The 25,013-nt window shown below is 63.3% G+C and overlaps 4 protein-coding genes across 5 annotated transcripts; 3 read left to right on the forward strand and 1 right to left on the reverse strand.

The window, feature by feature from the left end:
- The first annotated feature begins 1,289 nt into the window (after window positions 1-1,289).
- Window positions 1,290-6,559, forward strand: PINK1 (PTEN induced kinase 1). 2 transcript variants are annotated; one of them, XM_087702488.1, is made up of 8 exons: window positions 1,290-1,638; window positions 2,234-2,515; window positions 2,985-3,088; window positions 3,206-3,388; window positions 4,203-4,366; window positions 4,548-4,672; window positions 5,395-5,631; window positions 5,828-6,559. In XM_087702488.1, exons 1-8 carry the CDS (start codon window positions 1,324-1,326, stop codon window positions 6,293-6,295), a joined length of 1,878 nt encoding a protein of 625 aa, XP_087558614.1. In that variant the 5' UTR covers window positions 1,290-1,323; the 3' UTR covers window positions 6,296-6,559. The 2 variants fall into 2 exon arrangements, with proteins under 2 accessions (XP_087558614.1, XP_013920087.2); XM_014064612.2 differs by having other exon boundaries at window positions 1,291-1,638; window positions 4,545-4,672.
- An 871-nt stretch (window positions 6,560-7,430) lies between these two features.
- On the forward strand, window positions 7,431-10,955 carry AGMAT (agmatinase (putative)). Its single transcript, XM_014064610.2, has 7 exons — window positions 7,431-8,070; window positions 8,999-9,201; window positions 9,337-9,385; window positions 9,510-9,705; window positions 9,947-10,126; window positions 10,231-10,315; window positions 10,536-10,955. The coding sequence occupies exons 1-7, from the start codon at window positions 7,433-7,435 to the stop codon at window positions 10,637-10,639; spliced, it is 1,455 nt and encodes a 484-aa protein (XP_013920085.2). The 5' UTR covers window positions 7,431-7,432; the 3' UTR covers window positions 10,640-10,955.
- A 1,984-nt stretch (window positions 10,956-12,939) lies between these two features.
- DNAJC16 (DnaJ heat shock protein family (Hsp40) member C16) lies at window positions 12,940-20,311 on the reverse strand. The gene is made up of 15 exons (XM_014064626.2): window positions 20,250-20,311; window positions 19,063-19,264; window positions 18,309-18,375; window positions 17,835-18,183; window positions 17,409-17,593; window positions 16,949-17,053; window positions 16,545-16,703; window positions 15,766-15,896; window positions 15,299-15,482; window positions 14,780-14,962; window positions 14,444-14,520; window positions 14,007-14,087; window positions 13,785-13,883; window positions 13,503-13,670; window positions 12,940-13,379 (listed from the first exon to the last, which is right to left on the reverse strand). Exons 2-15 carry the CDS (start codon window positions 19,227-19,229, stop codon window positions 13,001-13,003), a joined length of 2,334 nt encoding a protein of 777 aa, XP_013920101.2. The 5' UTR covers window positions 19,230-19,264; window positions 20,250-20,311; the 3' UTR covers window positions 12,940-13,000.
- Window positions 20,312-20,411: 100 nt separating this feature from the next.
- On the forward strand, window positions 20,412-23,707 carry CASP9 (caspase 9). The gene is given in 10 exon segments (XM_087702507.1): window positions 20,412-20,581; window positions 20,679-20,916; window positions 21,270-21,307; window positions 21,801-21,974; window positions 22,149-22,241; window positions 22,381-22,528; window positions 22,620-22,739; window positions 22,742-22,798; window positions 22,888-22,997; window positions 23,238-23,707. Coding segments are annotated over 10 exon segments (1,206 nt in total). The 5' UTR covers window positions 20,412-20,449; the 3' UTR covers window positions 23,334-23,707.
- The last annotated feature ends 1,306 nt before the right edge of the window (window positions 23,708-25,013 follow it).

Below are 25,013 nucleotides of genomic sequence, written 5' to 3' on the forward strand. Positions count from 1 at the left end.
AGAACTCTTTTAAATATATATATATATATATATATACATTTAAAAATGTATATATATATATACATTTTATTCATAAAAGTCCCTGCTGGGTCCTAGGCAGTTTTCCCAGAAAGGTCTGCCTGAATCTCAGGTGGGGGTGGTGGGGGGGGGAGCTGCCTTGAGACAAAACCCTTGGCTCTTTTATTCTGCCCTGCAAGGGGAAAGGTGGGGGGGGGGGCTGTACATTCGTAGCAAGGCAGAAGTTGCCACCTTACCTCTTAGAAAACCACTAGCCAGGATATTAGGGACCAGAATAGCTGGTTTATAAGAAAAAGCCCACAAACCACACGGCTGGCACACTCTGCAAGATACCCGTGTCATGGGGTGAAAAACAGGAGACATTTAGCTATTTAGCAATAACAAGCGTAAAGGTTTAGGGAGCTGAAATCCAAATAGCCAATCAATATTATCTGTTAGGAATGCTTTATTAAGGGGAAGGGCAAAGGGTTGAAGGCGACCATCCCTTGACTATGGAAACGGCTGTGAGGTTTTAATCTTGGCCCTGGGCTGCCTTTTCCAACCTGGGTCCTTGGAACCAAAATAAAAGCATAATTCTGCATCACTTCCTGTGTCTGGGGACTTATTGGCTTTGACACCAAGCAAGAGCCCGGTTTTGGGGACGTGTGTGCACACACAGCCTTCACCCCGCAGCAAAGGAAGCACTCTTGGTGACAGGGAATGGGAAGTGTTTGTGTGTGTGTGTGATTTGCCCCGGGAGCAACACTTTCACAGCCTCTGCCACCCATGAGGCAGCCCCAGGGAGGGGGGGGGGGCGCGTCTCTTCCAATGATCAAATGCATCTCAACCTGAGGGTGGGGGGAGTTTTTTTTTTCCCAGTTATGAAAATACTTCTGAGTTGCTGGGCTGTTCCGACTGTCATGAGCATCAAAGAGGGGGAGGTTTTAAAAGGGGGCTCTCCGGACTTGGACTCGTGGACTTCAACTCCCAGAATCCCCCAGCCAGCAGCAAAGGGGCCGTGTTTGGAGACGCCCCTTTTAAAAGTTCCCATCAAACTTTTACCAGGTGACTTGGGGGATTCTGGGAGTTGAACTCCGCCCTTCCTAAACTCACCGAGGTTGAGAAAAACCAATTGACGCGGCTTTTCCAAACCCAAATCCGCCCCCTGGAGAAACCGGGGACTCCCCCTCCCCCGAGGGCAAACGGTTGGACCAGCGCACACCCGAGGACTCCAACTCCCAGCGCCTCTCTGCGCCCACGCATGCGCAACGCGGTTCAGGCCTGCTTGGCCCCGCCCCCTTGCGTGCGTGCGGCCTAGTGTTGGCGATGGGGCTTCGGCGGGCGCTGGGCCTCGGGGCTCGGCTCGGCCGGGCCCTCCTGCGGGGCTGGCTCGGGGGGCCTCCTCCCCGCCCCGCCGCGCCCCCTCCCGCCCCCTGCTTCTCCGCCGTCCCGCCTGCGCGGCCTCCGGGGCTGCTGCTCCTGCGCCTGGCCGCGGCCCGCCTGGGCCTCCGCAGCGTCCCTCTCGGGCGCCTCCCGCCGGCCCCGCGGCGCCTGGGTCTGGCCCTGGGTCTGGGGCTGGCGCTGCTGGAGCCCGCGGCGGCCGAGGAGAGGCGCGCGGCCTCAGCCTGCAGGGACATCCAGGTGCGGCCCCCTTGCCTGGGCGACGGGGTTGCCTTGGCAACGGGCCAGCCCCTCCCCTGAAGGAGGGGGCGGGGCCAGCCCTGCGTCACGTGGGAAAGGGGGAGCAGCCCCCCCCAAGCCCCCCTCTTCTCTCCAGAGACCCCCCTCTTTTCACCTGGACCCCCCCCCCAATTCTCCTCCTAGGGAATATATTTTACTTGTGTTTTTCCAGCTGTTTCCACCCGATGGGCCCCCAAATAGATGCAGGGCAAGAGAAGGGGAGGGGGGGCTGCACACCTCTGACAGCAAACCCCCCCCCTCACTCCGTAGCCCTGGTGGTGTTCCCTAGTTGGGTCATGAAACGTCTGCAAGGAAACCGCCAAGCTCAGAGAGCACCAAGGAAACCCCCTCCCCCCCCCTTAGACAGAGGCGTCTGAAAGGCCAGAGGTGGATCAGGGGGTCTCGGCTGTAGCCCTTGAGGGCCTCGGAGGGAGAAGGGAGCCAGGGCCAGCTGATGGGTCCACCCAGGATCCCCTGCTTCCCCCACCCCTCTCCCGTCTGCCCAGAAGCCCTTGGGATGCTCAGAGGCTTCTGTGGTGGCTGCTCTTCTTTCCAGACCATCTTCCTCCCGAGGAACAAGCCCCCGAAGGACCCCCTGGGATTGTTAGCCCGGCGAGGCTTCAGCCTGGAGGACTATTTCATCGGCCAGTCGATCGGCAAAGGCTGCAGCGGGGCCGTCTATGAAGCGGCCGCTCCTGCCGAGCCCCCCGGGGACGGAGGCCGGGGGCCCAAGCGGAAGGAGGGCGCTGGGGGCGCCTCGGAGGCCCAGGGGGCGGCAGAGGCTGAAGGCTGGAAGGAAGGATTTCCGCTGGCTATCAAAATGATGTGGAATATTTCGGTAAAGAACCCGGTTTTGGTGGCTTCCCTGGCGGTTGGTTTGAAAGGAACCCTCTGCCCTTAGGGAGACACGGGGCTGCCACGGCATCAGGCTGGAAACCAGGAGACGGGGGAGCGCTCGTCCGGCCTCAGCTCTGAAAGCCGGCTGGGTGACTGGGAATTCTAGTCCTGCCTTAGGCACGAAAGCTGCCTGGAGGACTTTGGGCCAGTGCCTCTCTCTCTTGGCCAGCCCACCTCGCAGGGCTGTTGTGGGTTGGGGGATATAAAGCAGTGTTTCTCAACCTTGGCTACTTGAAGATGTCTGGACTTCAACTCCCAGAATTCCCCAGCCAGCATTCGCTGGCTGGGGAATTCTGGGAGTTAAAGTCCAGACATCTTCAAGTGGCCAAGGTTGAGAAACACTGATATAAAGGATGTAAAAAACAAACGTCCCTCTAACCGGGGTCTCGATTCGCTTCTGGGTTTTCCAGGCTGGTTCCACGAGCGAAGGCATCCTGACCACCATGTCTCAGGAACTGGTCCCAGCCAGCGGACGGGCCCTTTCCGGAGAGTTTGGGGCCGTTGCCAGACCCAGGTAGGACGTGGCCAATCCTGGTGGACTCGGCAGGTGGAGAGGAGTTTATGGGCGGCCGAGGGGACAGAAAAGAGACGGAGGTTCTGCAGTCCGACCCTGACTGTCCCCTCCCAACAGGGGAGGCCTCTGTGGGAAGAAGTGGCTGAAACCCCACCCCAACGTCATCCAGGTGATCCGGGCCTTCACCTCCCAGGTGCCACTGCTGCCGGGCGCCACGGTGGACTATCCGGACGTCCTGCCTTCCTCCCTGAGCCCCTCCGGCATCGGGCACAGCCGCACCCTCTTCCTGGTGATGAAGAAGTAAGCGGACCGAGACCACCACCACCACCACCACCACGTGGGCAGGGAGAGGGGTGGCGGGTGGGGACGGGCTGAGCGGCTGGGGGGGACGCGAGGGGAGCCTCCCCGCAGCCACCGGGGCCCAGGGCGAGGGGGGGCCCCTGCAGCACGGGGGCCAATCAGGGCAGGGGGCCTTGTGGCCCCCTTTGAAAGGCAACGTTGGGACATCCGGGTGGGTTTTGCGCCTGGAGGCTCCGGTGGGCTTCTTCCCTCGGGAGCCCCTGGGCGGAAAAGCAGGAACGCAAAGGGGAAATAACGAATTTCTCAGCAGGTAAATGAGGATCTCTGTCCTCAAGGATCAGCTCCACAGGCAGCCGGGGGGGGGGACACGGGGGACGGGGGACGAAGGGTTGGGGAAGTTGCCAGCATGGAGTTCAGCATCCTGGACAGAGCCCAGGAAACGGCTCTCTCTCTGGGCTGGACATTGAAACAGGGCCCGGTTGCCTGATTTCTGAAGGGCCCCCCACGTGCATTGGGGGGGGTCGTAGGGAGGCCTGCAGGGAGCTTTGGGCTGAAGCCTCCCCCCCCCCCTTCAGAATCCCTGAGCTGAGCCCCTCAAAGAAGGTTTGGCCTCCCAGAGAAGCCCAAAGCGGGAGGTCCAAAGGGGGGGGGTGTGTCTCTCTCAGCCTTTGAAATGCCTTCCTGGGGGTCAGGAGCCAGATTGGCCCAGCGTTTCCTCCTCTGGGTCCCATTCGGGGGTGGGGTGGGGGGGGCTGATTTCCCAGCGGGAAGCCTGTCCGGCTGAGGCCGCCTTCCTCCCCCTTGCTCTGCCCAGCTACCCCTGCACCTTACGCCAGTTCCTTTCCGAGGGGCGCCCGGACCCCTGCGTGGGGGCCCTGATGATCCTGCAGCTGCTGGAAGGGGTGGACCACCTCGTCCGGCAGGGAGTCGCTCACCGGGATCTCAAGTCAGACAACATCCTGGTGGAGTTCGACCCGGGTGCGTTGGGCTTTTGAGCCGATGGAGGTGGGATACCACACACCCCCGGGGAGGGGGCCTTCTATCCCCTGTTTACCCCACGGAGGCTGGAGTGTGTCTCCCCCAGGGGCCCCTTGGGTTGGGTGGGAAGGAAGGGCCTTCGCTCAGCAGCCGTCCTCCCCCCTCTCGGCCCTCACAGCAGGCTGCCCAGGGCTGGTCATCACCGACTTTGGCTGCTGCTTGGCTGACCAGCGGCTGGGCCTGAAGCTGCCCTTCCCCAGCTGGTATGTGGATCGCGGGGGCAACACCTGCCTGATGGCGCCTGAGGTAACTGGGGGGGGGAGAGGAGGAGCCCTTTCCCCTCCTAAGGAAATATAGAAAGGGGGGAAGCAGCAGAGAAGGGAGCAATTTTAGGGCCTGGGAAGGTGGAAGCTGCGTATTCCATATTTCCACCCCGAGAGACGTTCGGATGGAGGCAGCCGAGGGCTGGATGAGCTCCCTTCGTCCCAGAGGACCTGGGCTCTGTCTTCTGAGAGGCCTGAAGGGGGTTGGGGGGCGGGTGCCTCCGGTCGCTCTCTCTTAGGGGCTCCCCCCACCCACCCACCTCCAGGGCAAATGCAGGTGGAGGCTGCTGTGCTTCAGCCCAGGGGGGGGCCTCTGATCTGGGCCACTTTGAGACCGGTGGACTTCAACTCGGTGCCTTAGAGGGCAGCCCAGGGGGAGGGAGAGGGAATTGGCCCCACTCCTCCCCTCTGGGGACGCCTCTGCCGTCCCCCTCCGCTCCTGGCCAGGAAGCCCCTTCAGGGAGCCTGCTGGGCTCGGGACCTGCGCTTCCCCCAAAGCCCCAAGCCCCACAGAGGAGGGGCAGCCGGAGGCTCTGCCCTGCAGGCAGCCTGGGTCTGGGTCTGCATGGCTCTTCGCCCCCTGCCCAACGAGGGGGGCTGGGAAAGCAACTGGCGATGCTGCCAATTAAAGTCACACACACACCCCCCAGATCCCGTGGGTCTCTTTTTCCTGAGCCTCCCCCACTCCTCCTCCCCCCCCCCCAGGTGGCCACGGCCGTGCCAGGCCCAGGCGTGGTGATCGACTACAGCAAGGCGGACGTCTGGGCCGTGGGGGCCCTGGCCTACGAGATCCTGGGGCCCGGGAACCCCTTCTACGGCCAGGGGGGCCCTGCCCTGGACAGCCGCAGCTACCGGGAGGAGGAGCTGCCCCCCTTGCCTGCCCCGGCAGCCCCGGAAGTCAAGGAGCTGGTGGGGAGGCTCCTGAGGCGGAACCCGGCCAAGGTGGGAAGGGCGCCTCTGTCGCGGGGGCATGGCGGGCGGGGGGCATGAGAGCCAGGAACCTGAATCTGGTTTTTAAAAGCCTCCTACGGTCCCTGGGGGGGGGGATCTCCCCAGAGGGCTTCCCTGGGGCTGCCCCAGGGGCCCCCGAGATCCAGCCGGCCTGGGACTGACCTCTCCTCCGCTGCTTCCTTTCCAGAGGCCATCGGCCCGAGTGGCGGCCAACGTCCTCCACCTGAGCCTCTGGGGCGAAGCGGCTGTGGGCCGCCGGCCGGGCCTCCCCCTCCCGCAGCTGGTGGCCTGGCTGCTCCGGCAGTCGGCCGCGGCTTTAATGACCGAGCGGCTGGGTGGCGGCCGAGGGGTGGTGTCCGGCTTGAAGAGGGGCTTCCTGGCCGGCCTGGACTACGAGGAGCTGTGCGAGGCGGCGGCCCTGCTCTGCTGCTGGAGGGGGGCGGCCTGTCCTGCCCCCCCAGTAGAAGCGCCCCTCCCCGTGTGGGTGGAGGGGGACGGAAGTGGCGTTTTCTGCCCAGGGTTTCATCCAGCTGGGAGGAGGCGGCTGGCAGTGGCCCCTTCGGAGGTCAACCGCAGCCGGGCTCCCCTCCCGGCCTCCCGCTTGGCCCATGTAGCACCCGTGTGCCCGTGTGGTTTTGGGTTGCGTGTCATTTGAGATCCTTTGCTTGCCTGTTTGAGCACCTAGGAAAAAGCCCAGAGGCCCAGAGCCCCTCCCTCCCGTCCCTCCCTCCCTCCCTGGCCCAGGACCCCAAAGGGGAGGGTGGATCATCGTTTACCAGGTGAGATAAACACCGGCTCACTTGTGGCTCTCCTGGGGTTGTTTTTTCCGGTAGAAAAGGCCGCCCTCCTCAGCGCTGCCGGAGGTCTTTAGGGGAGGGGCTGCTTGTTGGGTCATGCAAATAAATCACCTTCACACTTGCAGAGTTGTGTGTGTGGTGCTTGGTGGGGGGAGGGTCTGCCAGTGATTGAAAGGCAGGTTTATTTTGATTTATTTTGTTGGAAATCCATGAGAAATTCTTCCTCCCACCCACCCCTCCCTCCCTCCCTCCCTCCTTTTCCAATCTTCCTCCCTTCCCTCCCTCCCTCCCTTTTTTTGGTGATGTGTCTAATGGTGAAGGCAGAAGGCCAAATGAGGGGATGAAGTTCCTAGCCCTGAATGTTTTCAGGTGGGCTGGCAGAGGGCCCTCAAGTGAGAAACGAAAGAGGCCACCTGAGATTTCTGTAGCCAGGGGAGGGAACCCAGCACTCTTCTCCCCCCTCCCCTTGAAGAAAAGGGGCCCATTATGGAGGCTGCCAGGTGAAGGGCTGTGCTGGGGGGCTGTGCCAGGGGGAGGGTCCCGAATTGCCCCCTTCTCTCTCTCTCAAAGCCCCCGATCCGTCCTGAGGGGTTGTTTTTGGGGAGGGGGCTCTCTCTTCTCCTGGGAAACTTCATTGGGCCTTTTCCTGCAAGGAAGAGCCAAGCCCCCCCCTTGTCAGGCGGGTCTCTTCTGTGGAGGGGGCACCCAGCCTGGGGGGGGGAGCGCCTGGGTGCTCCTGGGGAGTGGCAGTGCCTTTTCCAGGCAGAGCAGAAGGGACGTTTGCTTCTCCTTTGAACCAGCTCAAATCCACATTCAGTTCCTCTCCAGGCCCTGAATCTTCCTCGTCTTCTGCCCTCAAAGGGCCACTTTTTTTGGGGGGGGGGGAAGGGGGGGAATGACAAAGCAGGGGCTGCTTCTGAGAGAGCTCCCTGCGGGTGAGGAAGTGACCCTGGGTGACCCTCTCAAATTAGACCTCGGAGGGCCATGAGCTCCGGATGTGTCGCTTCTCTTTAAACCGGTTCTTTAAACCGGCTTTTCAAAATGCCCGGTGGCCGAAGGAGGAGGAGGACTTGATGGGCGTCCAAAGGGCCCCCTGGTTGGCCCCGTGCCAGGCCTGGGCGGCTATATTTCCCTGTCCGGTGGCTGGAAGGAGGCACGACTCCTGCCCTTTGGCTGCTGCGGAGGGAGGGAGGGACCGCTTGGCACTTCTCCCAGGCAGCTGCCGAGGCTCTTCTCAGCCGCTCCGGCCGAGTGGCGACATGGCTGGTCTCTTGGCTGGTCTCTTGGGTGGCGGGGGCCAAGGCGTCCTCCGGGCCTGGCTCCTGGGCGTCCCACGCAGGGCACCAGCCGTGCGCTCCTTCTGCAGCCAGGGCCCCCCGGCCCTCCCCCGGCCCATCGGCTGCAGCCCTCCCGGGGGTCCTTTCCTGCAGGGACCCCTGGCCAGGAGGCTGCCCTGCCCTCGCTGGGCCTCAGGCTCTGCGCCCAGCCTGCCCCCCAGCGCTGAAGAGGTAGCCCGGCCGGTGGGCGTCCGCTCCATGTTCAAGCTGCCCATGCGGGATTCGGCCGAAGGGCTGGATGCGGCCTTTGTGGGCGTCCCTCTGGACATCGGCACCACCCACCGTCCCGGGGCCAGGTAAGGGGGCTGTTCCTGCGGGGGGAGGGGGGAGACCCATCCGGCAGCCCCAGGACGGGGGCAGGGGGGGGGGCCTTCCGGCAGGAAAAAAACCTAAAATTAAAATGTGTTGGGCTGAGTTCAGCAGCCTCGCTTCTTCGATCGTTTTGCTGGCCCCTTTTCCTGTGGGTCAAGTGGGCCCCCCCGATCCCTGCTCAACCTCCCCCCCCCCCAGTGGTATATTAGACTAAGCCGCTGCTCATGGCGCCAGGCCCAAAGGGGCCCCCACGGAGTTGAGGAAGGAGGAGAAAAACCATGGAGGTTTGCACAGGGGCACCAGGATTTCTCAATCCCCAAATGATCTCCGGCCAGGATGACCCCTGGGGCCATAGGCCGGCTGGCTCAGAGGGGCCCCGTGGAGGGAGGGCTGGCCTGGGCCCAGCACTGCTGTCTTGGCCGCAGGTGTGGGTCCCATTTGGGGGATGGCCGAGGTTGCCCCCCCCTCTCTGACTTGAGCCCCCGAGTCCAGCCAGCTCCCCTCTGAGCCTCCCCCCCTGCCTTGTCCCAGGGGGGTCCATCCAGGCGCTTCGGAGGGGCAGCAGAATTGGCACCCCGGATCTCTCGGACTGGGGCAGAGGCCACCCCGGGGGGCCCACAGAGGCCCTTGCAAGTGTCCCACTATAACAGCCAGGAGGGGCACCTATGGGGCCGCCTTTCTCCGTGGGTCGTGGTGGGCAAAGCCCGGAGGCCCAGCAGCCTCCCCCTCCTTCCTCCAAAGGCTGCTGGAGCAGGGAGGGCCGGAGGGCCTGATCCCCCCAAGGCCCAAAGCTCCTCTGCTCTTGAGCGCAGGTGGGCAGCCTGGCCCTGTTCCTGGGGCCCTTGGAGGCCGAGGGGGGGGGCGATTCTTGGCTTTTGGGGGGGGTCGCCAAGCAAGCTGCTCCCCCTCCAGGTTCGGCCCAAGCCACCTGCGGGCCGAGTCCATCTTGGTTCGCCATTACAACCCGTCCACGGGGGCCGCCCCCTACCACTCGCTCCAGGTGGCCGACCTGGGGGACGTCAACGTCAACCTCTTCGACCTGAAGGACAGCTGCAGGAGGATCCGGGAAGCCTTCCGGGGGATCGTGGCCGGGGGCTGCATCCCCCTCACGCTGGGTGAGCCGAGGGCTCCGTTCGTTCCCCCCTCCGTGCAGTGGTGGGCAGTTCCAGAGGTTCCTGCCCTGGGGAAAGGCTCGGGAGGGAGGGAGGGAAGGGGCTGCCGGTCACAGGCTCCGTTCTTGGATCTTGCAGGCGGAGACCACACCATCACCTACCCCATCCTGCAGGCCGTGGCAGAAAAGTGAGTCCGGAGCAGAACGGGGGGGTGGTGGGAGGTCAGGGCTAGCAGCCAGAATCCCCCCCCCCTCCAGGCCGTCTCCCTCGCTTGGCAGGTTCCCTGACCGGCCCTGCTCCTCCCCCCGCAGGCACGGCCCCGTGGCCCTCATCCACGTGGACGCCCACACCGACACCTCTGAGCAAGCGCTGGGGGAGCGCATCTACCACGGAAGCCCTTTCAGGCGCTCCGTGGAGGAGGGGCTGCTGGACTGCCAGAGGGTCTTTCAGATCGGGATCCGGGGCTCCTCCTTCTCTCCGGATCCCTATAGGTTTTCCTGGGATCAGGTGAGCCTTCCCCTGGGGGATCCCTTCCAGCTGACCCAGATTCCTGCAGCAGAAGCCGGTGGAGGGGAGGGGGCAACCTATAGGGGAAGGGTCCCTGAAGGCAGCCCCCATCCAGCTGCAAAGCCCCCTTTAAATTGACTTTTGGGGAGCAGATGATCCCTGGGGCTGGGAAGAGCCCCCCCTTTTTAGAGGACACCCCCGTGCCCTCCCCGCCAATAGATGCCCCCTCCCCCCTCCCCAGGGCTTCCGGGTGGTGCTGGCCGAGGACTGCTGGATGAAGTCGCTGGCCCCCCTGATGGCCGAGGTGAGGGAGCAAGTGGGCGACCGGCCCCTCTACATCAGCTTCGACATCGACGCGCTGGACCCGGCCTTCGCTCCCGGCACGGGGACCCCTGAGACGGCGGGTCTCACCCCGGCCCAGGTGAGCCGGACGCTCTAGTGTGGGTCCCTGCCCCAAGACCCCTCCCCTGTTGTCCCGGGCTGTGCTGGTGGCCTGCCCCCCTCCTCATTCCGGCTTCCCCGCAGGCCCTGGAGATCCTCCGAGGCTGCCAAGGACTGCGCATCGTAGGGGGGGACCTGGTGGAAGTGGCCCCCGTGTACGATCAGTCCGGTAAGGAGGCTGGGGGGGGGAGGGTCCCGCTCCCCCTCCTCGGATGTCAGATTCAGTGGCCAGAGCTGCCTCTGGAGGGCCCTGCTGCTCCCACCCGTTCCACAGAGCGGGAGGCTGAGGCTGGGAGAGGAAACTTGGTTGTGGGAGGGGGAGGGCCGAGAGGTGCGCAGCCCCCCCCCCCCCCGGATGAACGAAGCGCCTTCTGCTCTTTGCCCGACAGGCAACACGGGACTCCTGGGTGCCAACCTGCTCTTCGAAATGCTCTGCGCCCTCCCTGGGGTGAAGAGGGACCCCCACAAGGCCCCCTCCACGCCACGTGAATAGAAGGGAGGGGGCCCCCTGCCTCTGGACCCCCGGCTTTGCCATGTCTCCCTTCCTGTTTTTGAAACGGGAAGCAGCTAGTCCTCATGGCTGCAGGGGGGAGTGGCAGGAGAAGAGACTGAAGACACATCCGGCAGCATCAGCAGAACCCCCCCCCCCACCTCACCCTCCCCACTTCCCACGAAGCATTGCGAGGAAGATTGGAACCCAGATCTCTGGAAGAGAACCAGCTGCCCCTTAGCAGAGCCCCTCTGAGCACGCAGGGGCCAAGGAAGCTGAGCTGGGGCCCACTTTCCACCCACCAGCCCCCCCTCCCAGCCGGGGCCCCCACACATCTTGGGGGAAGCAGCCCCCTCCATGAAGCCCCCCCCCACCAGTGCAAAGCTTGCTTGGTGATGCCATTTCCCTGGAGAGTCAGGCAGCCCCCTCCCCTCCCCCCCCCGTGCCTCTGCTTCCGGTCTCATGGTGGGGCCCCAGGGGACACCCCCCCCCGCGCGCTCACCTCCCCCCCCCCCCAAGTGAGGCTGCACCGTCTTGTGGCCAGACATTAAAATAACTTTATTTCAGCTTCAAACTGGTTTGAGTCTTCAAGCCAAGCAAACCCCCCCCCCCATGGAAGGCGGGGCTTGTTCACAGGTACCCGGAAAGGGGGGAGGGGCAAGGGGGGGAGGAAAGAGGAGCAATAAATTATTCCCTGACATCCCCCCTTCCCTCCCCCCCCTATCAAAAGTGCAAAACTCATGGCCATCCCTCCAAGCGACCCCCCTGCCCGGATGGCAGCGTCTCTTTTGGGGGGGGGGGCTCCCCTTCAGCAGACGGGAGGCAACGCGGGGGGGGGGGGGCAACTGAAGGCTGCAGGCCACTTGGGGAGGGAGGGGGGGAGGGAGGGGGTCACATTCGCCATCGCTTGGCAAGGGAGATGCTTTGGCACCGTCCGTCCGAGTGCCCAGGTCAGCCCCTCTTGCCCGCTAAAGGCCCCCCCTCCACCCCTCCCGTCCTAAAGGCACCTGTTCTTCTCACCTGCTGCTTTCCAAGGCAAAGACCCCCCCCTCCCTTCATGGGGAGGAGGAATAGGGAACTGCCCCCCCCCCCAAGCCAGCTCTGTGCCTGCTTCCCCTCCAGCCGGTCCCTTTGGGGCAGCCTAAGGCAGAGAGGATGGTGGCAGCTGGGAGGCCACAGACAAGGCATGCAAGGGTGCCCCCCCCTTTCCCCTCAGTTTCCCCACCGTAAAGGACCCCCCCCCCGCAGCCGCTTGTGTGTGTGGGGGGGATTGTGAAAGGCCCCCCTGCCTGGAGAAAGCACCTGAAGGAAGGGCGGAGCTCCCATCGGCTCCTCCCCCCCACCCCACCCCCATCCGATCCAGGCAATCTATCTAGACACAGAGACATCAACTCAAAGGACAGAGAGGAGCCCCCTCCCCAAGAGAGACATGGACTCTGCCCCCTCCCCAGAAGGAAGGGGGGGGCAAGGAGGAAAGAGGCAGCTGCACAACATTGTAAACAAAAGCAACCGAAGGAAGGGGGGGGCGGCTGGAGCCACGAGGAGCCTGGCGGGCAGAGGGACCCCCGACCGCCCCCCTCCCTGGGCCACTGCCCAACGGGCACCAGGACCCTCCAGGCCTTCCCTGCCCCCTCGGTCGCCTTTCCCCGTGGAGGGGGGGGCACAAAGGGGCAGAGCAGCCGGCTAATGGCTCTGGACTAGAGGGCCACGGAGGAGGCGGAAGGAAGGAGAAGGGCCCCTGGGTCTGCTTGGGGGACCCGGCTGGGGTCATTCTGCAGCTTCTCCTCCCCCCAGACTGGAGAGCGGGGTGGGGCTTGCAAGCACCCCCTTCCCACCCCCAATTAGACGGCCTGTCCTGTCATCCAATCAAGGGGAGCCCCTCCTGCCAGGGAAGAGCCGACCAGGCAGAAGCGGCTAGAGGGAGGGCAGAGGGGGGGAAACAGGCCCGGGGCATGCAGGGGGAGGCCGGGCCTGGAGGAGCCACCAGTGGAGGGTCTGCAGAGACCACAAAGCCCATCTTCGGAGGAGCAGCAGCCGTAAGAATCCGTGGGCCAAGGGTCCGGACAGCAGCAGCGGCTCCTGCAGGCCCTCCGAAGGCTGGGGAAGGGGAGGGGGAGGGAGGCAGACCCTCCCCCCAGGCTCCCCTGAGAGAGTCCGGGCTCTTTGGGGCCAGGTAGCCCCTTCCTTCCTTCCTGGTCAGGCGGCCCCGAGTGCAAGGAGGCGGTTTCTAACTCACCGGGCCTAGAAGAGGTCATCTAAACGCTACAGAGTCTATGGGGCCCCCCAGAGGCTCCCGTGGGGGGGCCCTCCTTCCGAGTAACCCAGCCGCCTGTGGGCCGTCCTGGGGGGGCTTTGATGGGGGTCTCAGTCCAGGGCCGGCCAGGAGGGGAGGTAGAATCTCTGCAGGGAGCCCTCCAGCAGCCGCTCCATCCAGAAGGACAGCCGCTGCAGCTTGCCCTTCACGCCCCGCGGGCCGCCCGAGGCAGAGGGCCTGCCCCACGCCTCCGCCGGGTCGGCCGCCTCCTCCTCGCAGTGTCCCTCCTCGGGCTGTGGCGGCCGGAAGAGGCAGAAGTACTTCTTGTGGCCGTTGAGGGCCAGGACGTAGCCGGCGTAGTCGCGCTCCAGGAAGTGCTTGTCGTACTGGTTGGGGATGGGGGCGGCGTCCTGCGCAAACTCCAGCACGTCCTCCAGCCACTCCCGGTGCTTCTCCAGGCACAGGAAGGAGAAGTGCAGGCAGCTGCTCCTGGGGGGGGGAGAGGGGAGAAGGGGGTCAGGGGAGGTCATCAGGAAGGTCAGCCCTCTGCCTGCCTGCCAGGGCCCGGAATGAGGCAGTGCCCCCTCCCCTGCCCGTCCTGTGGGGGCTCACCCGGTGAAGGTGAAGACCTCCTGGGCGAACCTCTGCAGCAGGGGGGTCTTGGTGGCGCTGGAGAGGACGAGGACCACGTTGATGTGGCCGGGCCTCAGGCGCACCAGGTTGCTGGTGTAGGTGATGTCCGTCAGCTCCGTCACTTTCACCGAGAACTTTTTGGGAAGCCTGCAAGGACGGACGCGGCGGGCGGTCATCACACCGGGGGGGGGGAGCAGAGGGGAAGGAGCCTCCACAGATGTTGGGGGAGGGCCAGCAGGGGGCCCTGACCCACAGACACACCTGTCCTCTTTGGGGAAGCTCATGTCGTTCCTCTCGCTGCTCTTGGCGGGAGGCTCCTCCTTTTTGGCCGGAGGCAAATCCCTCTCCTCACTCGAATCGCTGGGGAAGAGGAGAGAAAGCGGGGATCGTCGCAGGGGCCCCGGAATCCTCTGAGCCCCCCCAACCTCCCTCCCCCCTAAAAACGGACCCAGGCGACTGGGGGGGGCTGAGGGGGGGTCTCACCTGAAGGCCTGCACGATCACCGTCCCAAAGAGAATGAAGAGCGCGGAGAAGATGAGGGACAGCAAAGGCATCATCTCCCGCCTGGAGGAGAGACGGGGCGCACGGATGAAAGAGAGCCCCCCCCCCCCAAGGGCCAGACAAGGTGGCCGGCATGATTTTAAGGGTGGGAGACCCGAGGGGCCTCTCTGGGTCACACGGGGGCTTCTACCTGTTGGGGGGGGGGGGGTATCCCAGTCTATTGCTAAGTGAGTTCCCAGCCCCCAGATGGTGAGCGGGCGCAGGGGGGCCTGGGACTTTCCCTTTTCTTGGGACAGCAGGACTGAATTGGGGGGGGGGCTTTCTATTTTCTATCAAAATTCACCAACTGAGGGCAGCAGGGAATTATGGGCTTTGGAGGCCCAGCGGACGTGGGGGGGGGGGCCCTCTGGAACACGCACCAGTTGCTGCGGAAGAGGCTCTCCCAGCAGTCCACGGCGTAGTCCACGGCCGAGTAGGCCCACCGGAGGAAGAAAATCTGCCACAGAGAGGAGCCACGGAGGGTCAACCGAGGGGCTGGAGGACGGGCAGGGGGGCAGCCCCCAGAGGGGCCGGGTCAGTCCCTGGCGGCCGGACAATCAGCCAGGCAGGCAGCCTAGCCCAAGGGCCTCCCCCCCCCCCCCCGAAATGAAAGCCCCTCGGCCTTTGGACTGGGGAGGATTCTCCAGGGGAGAGAACCCACATTCCTCCCCCTGCTGACCCCTGGGGTGCCCCCCCCCCTGCCCCTGAGGGCTTACAGGCGCCAGCTCGTCCGTCAGGTCCGCCAGGACAGCCTGGGCAGAGAGGAAGGTGGCGTCCATCCTCAGCTGGTCCAGAAAGTCCAGCAGGGTAAAGGCGGCCTCCTCCGTGCCCGTCCAGGGCTCCTCCAGGGCCCTGTAGACCACCTGCCCACTGTTGGTACGTCTCTCCAGGATCAGCACCTGCGGAAGGGGAGGCCGAGGGGGGTGTGTGTCAGAGCACCCCCTCCAGTGGGCATCGGAGCTCCTGCCCCTCCGGCACCTCCAACGGGGAAGAGCAGCTCGAGGGCCCTCAAAGGCTTCCTTCCGGCTGGCTGGGAGGCCTCATGGATGTCTCCCAAGAATGGGGAGACCCACTGCCGCCCCGCCCCCCCCCCAGCAATGCAGAGACGCCCCCCCACCTCAGACACACGCCCCTCCCCCAACGCCATGCAAGCGGGGGCCACCCGGGTGCTGCTTTTGCTCCCCCAGGGGGAGTGCAGAGAGGGGAGGGGATGGGGGGGGGCTCCCAACACTCACAGCCGACTTGGCCTGGAGCCAGGCGTCCCCCTGGAGCAGAGTGCGGACAAAGTCCGGCTGGTTGTCGCCGTAGATGTGGACGAAGCGCAGGGTCTCCTTGGTGTTGGCCACCGCGAAGGCCAGGAAGGCCTCGTAGCCCTCCGCGTACTTCTCCCCCTCGCCCGTGGCCAGCACCACGCAGTACCTGCACCGGCACAAAGGGAGGGAAGGGGGCGGCATCCCAGGGAAGCATGAGGACTGGCCCCTTGGCAGAAGACCACCCAGGCCCTGTCTGAGCCCCCCCCCACCCAGGACTCCGGGCTCTGCGGTGCCCGCCACCTGGACTCCAGAGCCCATCTGCCTGGGACCAGCCCTCTCGGGGGTGGGGGGAGTGGTCACCTGCTTGCCCACCGCTGGGGATCCTGGGAGTCCGAGTCCCCCTTCAGGGGCTGGATGGAGGGGGAGGGGGAGGGGGGAGGGACACTCACTTGTGCTGCCGGTGGGACTTCTTCACGGGACACAACTCCTGGAAGAGCCGCTGGCTGGTCAGGCGGGAGGCCTGGAGGAATTTGTTCTGGGACAGGAAGTCGTCCATCAGCTGCTTCCTCATCTGGCGGGCCTGCGGGAGGGGGGGGGAGGAGGGAGTCCTCCGCTTACAACTCCTCACTTAGCGACCGCTCAAATTTACAACGTTGCTGAAGGAAGGGACCCAGAGGGTCCTTTTTTCACACTTACGGCCATCACAGCATTCCCCCGTGGTCAGAATCTGGACGCTTGGCAACCAACTCACATTTATGGCGGTCGCCGTGTCCCAGAGTCTCACGATCCCCTTTTGGGACCTTCCGGCCGGCAGAGCCAGCGGGGGATTCCCTTCCCATGTGACTGACTAAACAACTGCGGTGATTCACTTAACAACCGTGGCAAGAGAGGCCGGAGGACGGGGCAAAACTCACTCGGCCACTTCCTGGCTTCGCAACGGGAATGATGGGCGCAACCTTCTGAGAAGGGAAAGGCCAAGACTGACCCCCCCCCCTTTGAAAGCCTCGCCTTCCCCCTGGGTTTTCTCCATCACCGCCTGCCCCACAGGGGGCCTCTTTCTCCACCTTCTCTCCCCCTCCACTCCCCCTCCCCACAAATAACCAGAGGCTGCTGGTTTCCGAAACATCCGGACTTCCCCCCTTTGGAGAGAGGCCGGGGCCCCCGGAGGCCCCCAGGGAGAGGGGCCCCAAAGGGGCTGGGCCTGTGCTGGGGGTCCCGTGGGGCCCACCTGGATGACGTCGGCCGGCTTCTCGATCTGCTCCTTGAAGACCATCATGGTGGGCGTGTAGACGTTGATGTTGTATTGCTGGGAAAGCTGCTCGGTGCCCCGGAGCCCCACGTAGACGTAGCCGAAGGAGAGGTAGTCTCTGTACGCGAAGGCCGCCAGCTGGAAGGGGAGGGCAGTCAGGGCAGACACCCCCCCCCAGACACCCCCCCACATGCCCCAGCCAGCGGAGGGGGGAGGATCAGCTGCTCAGGACCACCACCAATGAAGCCCCCCCCCACGACTTCTCCATGGCCCTTCGGTGGCTCAAGAAGAGACGCCCTCCTGAACTCGGCTGGGCTCCTCCTCCTCCCCCCGCCCCAAAAGGGCTCCCCCCCCCTGAAAGGGCCGGCATTTGAGAGACCGACCTTGTAGAGGAGGGGCGCCAGGGGCAGGTGGTCGAAGAGCAGGATGTGTGGCTTGTTCTCCTTCTTCCCGTTGGACAGGAACCGGACGTAGTTCTTGTCTGTTATCTGCCGGGGGGGGGAGGGGGAGGGGGCAGTCAGAACCCCCCACTGCCAGCTGAAAGGGGGCCACGGAGCCCTGGATACTGATGGGTGGGAGCGGGGGGGGGGGGCATTTTCCAAAGGCGTTTCTCAGCTCCCTTGAGCCTCTGAGCAGGGAGGACCCTTGGCAGCCACCCCTCCCACCCCGTCCCCTCAGCCCCTTACTCCTCTCCCTCCCCCACCCCTCAGCAGGAAGCAAAGAGCAAACGTCTACCGGTCTTCTCCTCCGGGCCCTCCCCGTCCATCGGGCTCCTTCCTAGGAACCGAGGAGGGGTCTGTGGAGAGGGGGGGGGTCCGAAAGCACCCGAGAGCCGCTGCCCACCTTCTCCACCAGCGCCCCAGGGAGGAGGCTCTCCACAAACTGCCGGAGGTTCTCCCGGACGACCGCATTGTGGAAGAAGGTGACCTTCCCGTTGATCAGGCCCAGGATGGACGGGGTGCTGTGCGCTCCAAGGTGCTGGGCCAGGCGCCGTTCGTACCCCGCATGGATGACACCGATCCCCACACCTGGCAGGGGGGGGGAGGACAAAACCCTCAACAGGGAAGCAGCACAGGGTCCCGGGAGAGCTCTAGCCCTTCCCCTGCTCAGGAGGAGCTGAAGCCTCAGATGACCTCAGACGCCCTCCCCCCCCCAATCCCCCAGACCAGCCTTTTCGGAGGCCGAGGGGATCTCCGTCCCCCAAAAGCAACGGCCTGTGACTCTCAGCTTCACCTGCTGCCCCTCCCCTCCCTCCGCCCCCAGGCTCACCCAGCGCCTCCAGCTCCTGCACCACCTCCTTCCAGACGGGCTCGATGTGGATGCAGCTGAAGCACCAGTCGGAGGTGATCTTGATGAGGTAAGGCTTCCGGAAGCTCTCGGGGACGACCTCGTTGACGTAGTGGGAGAAGTGGAGCAGGTACTTCTCGTCCAGGGAGTCCTGGTGGCGCTCCGAGTTGAAGGGGAAGTGGAAGAAGGACTCGTCGAAGTAGAAGCTCTCGTGGAAGGGATGTGCGTGGCGGTGCGGCGCCTGCTGCTGCTGCTGGTGCGGGAAGCCCTGGTTCTCGCCCACGTCGCCGTAACGGTCAAAATTCAACCGCTTCTCCTCGTTGGACAGGATCTGCGCGGGAAGAGCCGGTCTCTCGTCCCCTCTCTTCCTCCCGACCGGCCTTCCCCATCCCCCAGCCCCCTGCAGCTGTCCCTCTCGTGCTGCACATCTGCACCCACAGTGTGTGGCCTCCGTACCTCGTAGGCTTTGCTGATTTGTATAAACCTGTCTTCCGCTCCTGGGTCTTTGTTCTTGTCCGGATGCCTGGAAGGCCGAGAGAAAATCAGCTGCAGCACCTCAAGAACTGACAGCTTCACAGAGTTATGCACGGGGGGGGGGGGGGGCACGGGGGGGGGGCTCTGCTTTAAATCTGACCATCTTTAATTGACTGTTATTTGTAGTTAGGCAACTTTGAGCCCTCGTGGTGCAATGGTTAGAGTGTGGTATTGCAGGATGACTCTGCACACAGCCAGGAGTTCGATCCTGACCGGCTCCAGGTTGACTCAGTCTTCTGCCCTTCCGAGGTCGGTAAAGTGAGGAACCAGATTGGTGTTTTTTTTTGGGGGGGGGGAATACGCAAGTACTGCTGACATTGTAAACCTCTTAGAGAGGGCTGTAAAAGTACCACAAAGCAGCATATGAGGCTAAGTGCTGTTGCTGTTGCTAATTTACTGCTGGTATATCATTTCAAGAGGAAGACACAGCTAGCAATCTAAAAATGTCTCTAACAAAGCAAATAGACAATCAAAGCAACAACAAAGAGCTACTCATTGGCGTTTTAATGAGCCATTAAGCATCCGAAGGTGCTTTTAATGGCTCGCCTATTTTCCCGTGACTAGGAATTGGTCGGAGCAGAAGCACCGAAAACCCCAACTTGTCAGGCGAGCAGTTTGGATACAAATCACTTTAATCCTCATCAGAATCGGGTTACTCTGAAGTGGATCTACTAACCACTCCCGGGCGAGTTTCTTGTAGGCTTTTTTAATGTCCGCCTGGCTCGCAGTCCTGCTGACGCCCAGGATCCGATACGGGTCAAAATCGATGGCTGACAAGATCTGCAAGGCCAGGACGAGGAAGAGGACGAGCACCAGGGAGAGGCTGAGCCGTTTCATCTCCATCGCCTTTCCTGCAGGGAATCTGGCCAGGAGCCTTCCTGGGGACGAGGAGAGACGTCAGGGGCTGCAGTGGGACCGCCCCAGATCAAGCAGGCGCCCCCTCATACCCGGGAAGGCAAACCGCATTTCTGTCCTCCTTGTTTATGTGGACAGGATTTAATTCCTGCCGCTGTCGCTCGAGTTCTTTCTAAGAACCCCAAAGGGAGGCTGATATTTTGCAGCACAGCAGACGGAGCCATCCGGGGGAGCAGCGCCAGATGGACAGGAAGGAGCTATTATTTAGAAAGAGGCTCCTGGATGAAAATGTTCAGCCCCGACACTTCCGGTTCAGCTGGGGAAATTCGCCCTCGCAGCCCTGGGGCCGTTTTGTACGGAGGAGGCCAAAGAGACGAGGCGCTTTGGCCCAGATGCCCAGCGGGCCCTTCTGGCTTCCCTGGCTCAGCAGCAGCTGGAGGGGCCGGATGCCAGAGGAGGCCGGAGGAGGCTTCTCGGGCGTCTCACCCGCCAGGCCTGGGTCCCCCTGTTGCCCCCCCTGCCAACCCTTCCGAGGGCTCTGCTTGGAGGGTCTCCGTGCCGCCTTCCTTGCCCAGCTGGCAGGGGCATCGCGTCCTCCGCAGGCTGAGGCCTCCCGGGTCTTCTGCCTCCACCCAGGGAGGGTCTTCCGGGCTGCTTCTGCTGCCAGGAGCCCCTTTTGGAGGGGGGGGCGCTCAGATTGCTTTGCGGCCTCCATCAGGTGGGGGGGGGGGGGCAACGAGGGACCCTCAACTCTCCTCCTCCCTCTTGGAGGGGGGATAGGATGCCCTGGGGGCCCTTGACGCGCACGCGCAGTTTGCCTCCCCCATCCATCGGCCCCTTCCCAGCAGGGCCCGATCCTGGGCGGCTCCTTCCACAGCCTGGCGCTGGGCGAGGGGCTACCGCTTCCCCCTCCTCCATTCCCCCCCCCCCGGGCTAGGCGACAAGGCGATGATGCGCCCCCCCCACCCGGGGAAAGGAGGGGGGGCGAAGGGCGCCCGCAATACTCACCCCGGGCTCCTCCTGTCTGCCCGGTCCCCACTTCCGGCTCGGCGGCCTCGTCACCATAGAGACGGCGCAGGCGGCGCTGACTTCCGGCGTGGGGTCAGCCTCGCCTCCACGCAAGGACGCCGGGAGGGAGGGAGGAAGGAAGGACAGAGTGGCGCGCATGCGCAGCAGCAGCGCTTCCGCCTTCTCCTCGGCGGGCCGCCATGGAGGAGGCGGACCGGCGGCGCTTAAGTCACTCCCGGGTGGCACTGGTGAGGAAGCTGCAGCTGGAGCCGCTCTGGGCGCCGCTGCTGCGCCGGGGCATCTTCACCGCCAACATGATCGAGGAGATCCAGGTACCGCGCGGCCCATCATGGCTGTGGGGGGGCACCCCGTGCGGCCATCTAGTCGTGCCCCCAACCTACCCCCCCCTCTTTCTCTGCGCCTGCGCAGTCGGCGGGCCCGCGGCCGGACCAGGCGAGGAAGCTGGTGGTCGACCTGGCCACGCGGGGCCGGAGGGCGCTGGGGGAGTTCGTGCAGTGCCTGCGGGAGAGCGGGCAGGAGGACCTGGCGAAGCTGCTGAGCGATGGACGAAGCCCCGAGGGAGCCCCGGACCAGCCCCCAGGAGACCCCCGGGCCCATCCTTCCCGACCCACCCGGGAGGGCCCCTCCCACCAGCCCCGCCAGCCAGGTGAGTGGGACAGGTTGGCCCCGCCCCCCCCGCAACCCCCCAGCCTCTAACCCCCCCCCTCCCAGCCCCACTGCCGGCTCTGGTTGTTTGCTGGGCAGCCTCCCCTCTGCAGGTGGTCCCGGTTTCATTGTCTCCACACAGCACAACACGCTACACACACACACACACACACACACACACACACACACACGGGCGCCTTCAGCCTTTCTGGGCTCTGGGGGGGGGAGAGGGGGGGAGGGGGGGAGGGGGAGGAAGCGGAGCTTTTCCTGCCTCTGGGCCGGGGAGACGTCCAAAGTCCTGCTGGGCTGGGCTCAAAGAGCCTTTTCCTCTCTCCTCTCTCTCCGGCCCCCTAGGCCCCCTGGAGGAGACGCCCCAAAGGGATTCTGAGATGGTGAGTTTGCTCCCTCCCTCCCTCCCTCCCTCCGCAGCTTCTCCCAGGCAGGGGCTGAGTTCGGCCCTGGTGCCCACGTAGCCCACCCCTCCCAGCAGTGGGGGCTGCCAGTGGGGGGAAGTCAGCCAAAGGGATGGACGGCCTACAACTCCAGCGCTTGGCTTCTGTCCGGAGGGGCGTTGGGACATTTGCTCCCTGGCAAAGGAGATTTGGGGTTTTCTCACAGGGCCAAAGTTCTGGGTTTTCATTTTTTTTACTTTTCCCGATCGTTGAAATCAGGAGCCATCTCCCTCCTGGCTGCCTTGACTTTCCCCTATGAGAAACAGACGAGGAATTCCTCGTCTCCTCCTGAGACAACAGAAGTTTGGCTGCGTAAAATCTCGAGTTAAAAATTTATCCAACATCTTCCGTGTTCCCTTCCGAGGCCTCCCTGGGCTCGAGGCCCCTTCACAATGGTGCCAGACTGGCGTCCTCCCTGATGTGTCCCTGACAGGTTTACTCCCTGAATTCTGAGCCCTGCGGCTACTGCCTCATCATCAACACCGTCCATTTTGACAAAGGCACGGGTTTGAAACTTCGCCTGGGCTCCGACGTTGATCGCCAGAGGCTGGAGAAGAGGTTCCGGGCGCTGCATTTCGAGGTCTTGACCAAGGAAGACCTCACAGCTCAGTGGGCATCTCACGCTGGGGCTTGGAGGGTCCCCGACCTTCCCCCAGCTGGAGAGAGTGGAAAAAGCTTCAAGGCTCGTTCCCCAAAATGTTGACCCAGCCCCTCAAGTGCAGAGCTTGCCTGAGAGCGACGCCCGTCCTTCGGCTGAACCTGCCCTCTCTGGGATCACCCGCAGGGAATCGCTCAGGAGCTGCAGAGTCTGGCCAGGCGCAATCACAGCGGCCTGGACTGCTGCCTGGTGGTCATCCTCTCCCACGGCTGCGAGGTAGGTGGATGCCCAGAGCGGCTTCGTGCAGGGTGTGCTTTCCCCAATGGGACCAGCAATGAAAGGCTGTGACTCTCCCGTCTGAGCGACCTGCCCCTTGAGAGCTTCCCTTCCCTGGGGGTCTCTGGGCCTCTTCCAGAGCTACCACATCCAGATTCCGGGCGCCATCTTTGGGACGGACGGGCAGCGCATTCCGGTGCAGAAGGTGGTCAGCTATTTCAACGGCTCCCACTGCCCGAGCCTGAGGGGGAAGCCGAAACTCTTCTTCATCCAGGCCTGCGGAGGAGGTGAGGGGGGGGGGAGGTTTCTCCCGCAGAGACAGAGGGGCCACAGGGCCCAGACCGTCCCCTGAGGAAACGAACCTCTTGGCCTCCCCAGAGGAAAAAGACCCAGGCTTCGAAGTGGAGACTGACACACCGCCAGGCCAGCGTGGAGGGGAGGCCGTGGAGTCAGACGCCACCCCCACGCCGGGCCCGGGAGGAGATGGCGATGAGCTCGATGCACGGCCAGTCTGCCCACGGACAGCGACATCTTGGTTTGCTATCCTACCTTCCCAGGTAAGGGGCAGAAGTCCCTCCTCCGCCCTTCGCCTTTCAGCCGTGATGAGGTCAGGCCTGTTGTGACATGTGGCGCTTGTGTCCCAAAGGCCACGTCTCCTGGCGTGACACCCAGAGCGGGTCCTGGTTCATCGAGGCTCTGGATCAGGTCTTGGCCGAAAACGCCCACCGGGAGGACCTGCCCAGCATGCTCACGAAGGTACCTTCGCCCCCCCTTCCCCCTTTGCCAGCCCTCCAGGCGGTGGGACCCAGGAGACACAGCGGCTCCTTCGGCTTTTAGTCTTCGTACCCCAAACCCCACCCCCGGCCCCAAACCTTCCTCATCCTCAAGCCATCAATTCCGGCCTTCTGGGGGGGGGGGGGGCTAAGGCAGCCCCCCCCCCCCCCCCGTGGCCTCTGCAGGAACCTCTTTCTCACCTCCCCCCCCCCCTCCTTCCAGGTGGGGAACATTGTGGCTGACAAAGTTGCGGGTCCTTACAAGCAGATGCCCGGTTACTTCAACTTTCTCCGGAAAAAGTTTTTCTTCAAAGCATGACAACATTTTGGCTGCTGCTTCCTCGTTCCTGGACTTGAGACATATTTCTGCGGATGGTTTTGGGGGGGGGGGGTGTTTGAGATGCTAAGGCCCCATTTCGCCACCTGGTACTAAGGATCTGGTGTCTTCCCAGTCCTGCGTTCAATGGGGAAGCCCCCAGCAACGGGCAGAGACCCCAGACTCCAAATGACCCCCCTCCCCTATCGGCCAGCCTTTGGAGTCCCACGGGAACCTCCTCTTAATCTTTTGGCTTCAGGAGTCCTAAAGGAACAAATCGATGTGAATCCGTTTTCTACTGTTTACATTTCTATTCTTCCTCTTTTTCAAGAAATCAAGATGATTACAATGTGAAGGAGCTCATATAAATCGTTTTTTGAGCCACAAGCGTTAATCTTATTTTTTTAAAAACCCTTTAAGGGATAAACACCAGCCCTGCTTCCTCTGGGGGGGGGGGTCTCCATGAAAGGAATTCCCATGGGGAGGGGGGGGAGGCAACCAGGAGAGAGACCCAGCGCCTTGCTGCAAACCCCCTTTTCCCAGGAAAGGGCTTCTCCATATCCACTGAATGAGTAAAAAATCCCCCCCCCCCCCATTTATTTCCTGCAGAAGGCAGCTAACGGAGACCAGAAAGGGGGAAACAGACCCCTTTTTCAGCCCGATTGGCTCAATTCCAAACAGCTGAGAATAAATTTATGCTCTGGAAAGAGGCTTCCCCCACTCCCCTTCCAGTCCCACCTGATCAGGGGCTCTTGCCCAAATCTGGGGCGAGATGGGAACTCAGGAGCCCCCCAGCCCAGAAGGAGCAGGAACTGGCAGGAGCCCCTTCGGCAGCAGTACCCAACCCAGCCACTGGGGGGAGCGGGGGAGCACCCAATGATAAAGCAAGGCTTATCCCTGTTTTCTTTGGGACGTTAGTACCTCATTTAGCCACCAGGGGCAGCAGTCTGCTCATATGTGCCCCAAACTTCTACTTTATGGGCCCACTACTCAATTCAGCCACGGGGGGGGGGGGGGGAAAGGAGGGAGGGAGAGAAGAACGACACCATCCACAGTTCTTCACCGAGCTACATTCTCCTCTTATGGCTTCCAATCTCAGTGGTTGTAAATTGAGGACTGGCTGTATTCCCAGACGTAACGGAGAGGAGTTTGAGGAAGTCCCAGTATTTGGGGGGGGAGGGGGGCAGGAAAAGCCACAAACACCGGAGCCTTTTGCATAACAAAGCGTTTATTATTCTGCTTCTTTCATTTCTGTTCACAAGGTGGCTCAGCTGCCTCAGTTCTGCTTCATTTTCTGTGGGGGGGAAGAACGCAGAGAGTTTTTTGGGGGGGGGGTTCCAGTCAGCCCCTTCTTCAAAGCCCACTGCAGTCGAGAAAGCCCCCCCCTCTCCTGGGAACCTGGGCCCATCAGAGAGGGAGGGGCGCCTGCCGCAGCCCCCTCACCTGGGTGATCCAGGGGATGTAGGCGGAGACCCGGGCGAAGACGGTGGGCTGCTTGGCCACGTTGCACTTGGTGGAGCCGAAGCTGACGATGCCATGGACTTGCCACGTGTGGCCGATGCGGCAGTTCAGGGGCCCTCCGGAGTCGCTCTGCAGGTAGAGAAGCCGAGGGAGGGATGCCCGGAGGGACAGGGAAAATGGGTGACTTCAGGGTCGGGCAGAGGAATTTATTTAACCAAATCC

This window comes from Thamnophis sirtalis, unplaced genomic scaffold (assembly GCF_051295495.1).
Source record: "Thamnophis sirtalis isolate CommonGarterSnake01/CBP01778 unplaced genomic scaffold, rThaSir2_p1.2 scaffold_15, whole genome shotgun sequence".
Lineage (NCBI taxonomy): Eukaryota > Metazoa > Chordata > Lepidosauria > Squamata > Natricidae > Thamnophis > Thamnophis sirtalis.

Coding starts and splice junctions, on each gene's coding strand:
- PINK1 (XM_014064612.2), top strand. CDS start 1,324: ATGGGGCTTCGGCGGGCGCTGGGCCTCGGGGCTCGGCTCGGCCGGGCC. Junction 4,367..4,544: donor CCTGGTGGAGTTCGACCCGG/GTGCGTTGGGCT, acceptor CGGCCCTCACAG/CAGGCTGCCCAGGGCTGGTC. Junction 4,673..5,394: donor CCTGCCTGATGGCGCCTGAG/GTAACTGGGGGG, acceptor CCCCCCCCCCAG/GTGGCCACGGCCGTGCCAGG.
- AGMAT (XM_014064610.2), top strand. CDS start 7,433: ATGTGTCGCTTCTCTTTAAACCGGTTCTTTAAACCGGCTTTTCAAAAT. Junction 9,706..9,946: donor ATAGGTTTTCCTGGGATCAG/GTGAGCCTTCCC, acceptor CCCCCTCCCCAG/GGCTTCCGGGTGGTGCTGGC. Junction 10,127..10,230: donor CGGGTCTCACCCCGGCCCAG/GTGAGCCGGACG, acceptor GCTTCCCCGCAG/GCCCTGGAGATCCTCCGAGG.
- DNAJC16 (XM_014064626.2), bottom strand. CDS start 19,229: ATGGAGATGAAACGGCTCAGCCTCTCCCTGGTGCTCGTCCTCTTCCTC. Junction 18,376..19,062: donor AAGAAACTCGCCCGGGAGTG/GTTAGTAGATCC, acceptor TCGGCCTTCCAG/GCATCCGGACAAGAACAAAG. Junction 13,671..13,784: donor AGCTTCCCCAAAGAGGACAG/GTGTGTCTGTGG, acceptor CCGTCCTTGCAG/GCTTCCCAAAAAGTTCTCGG.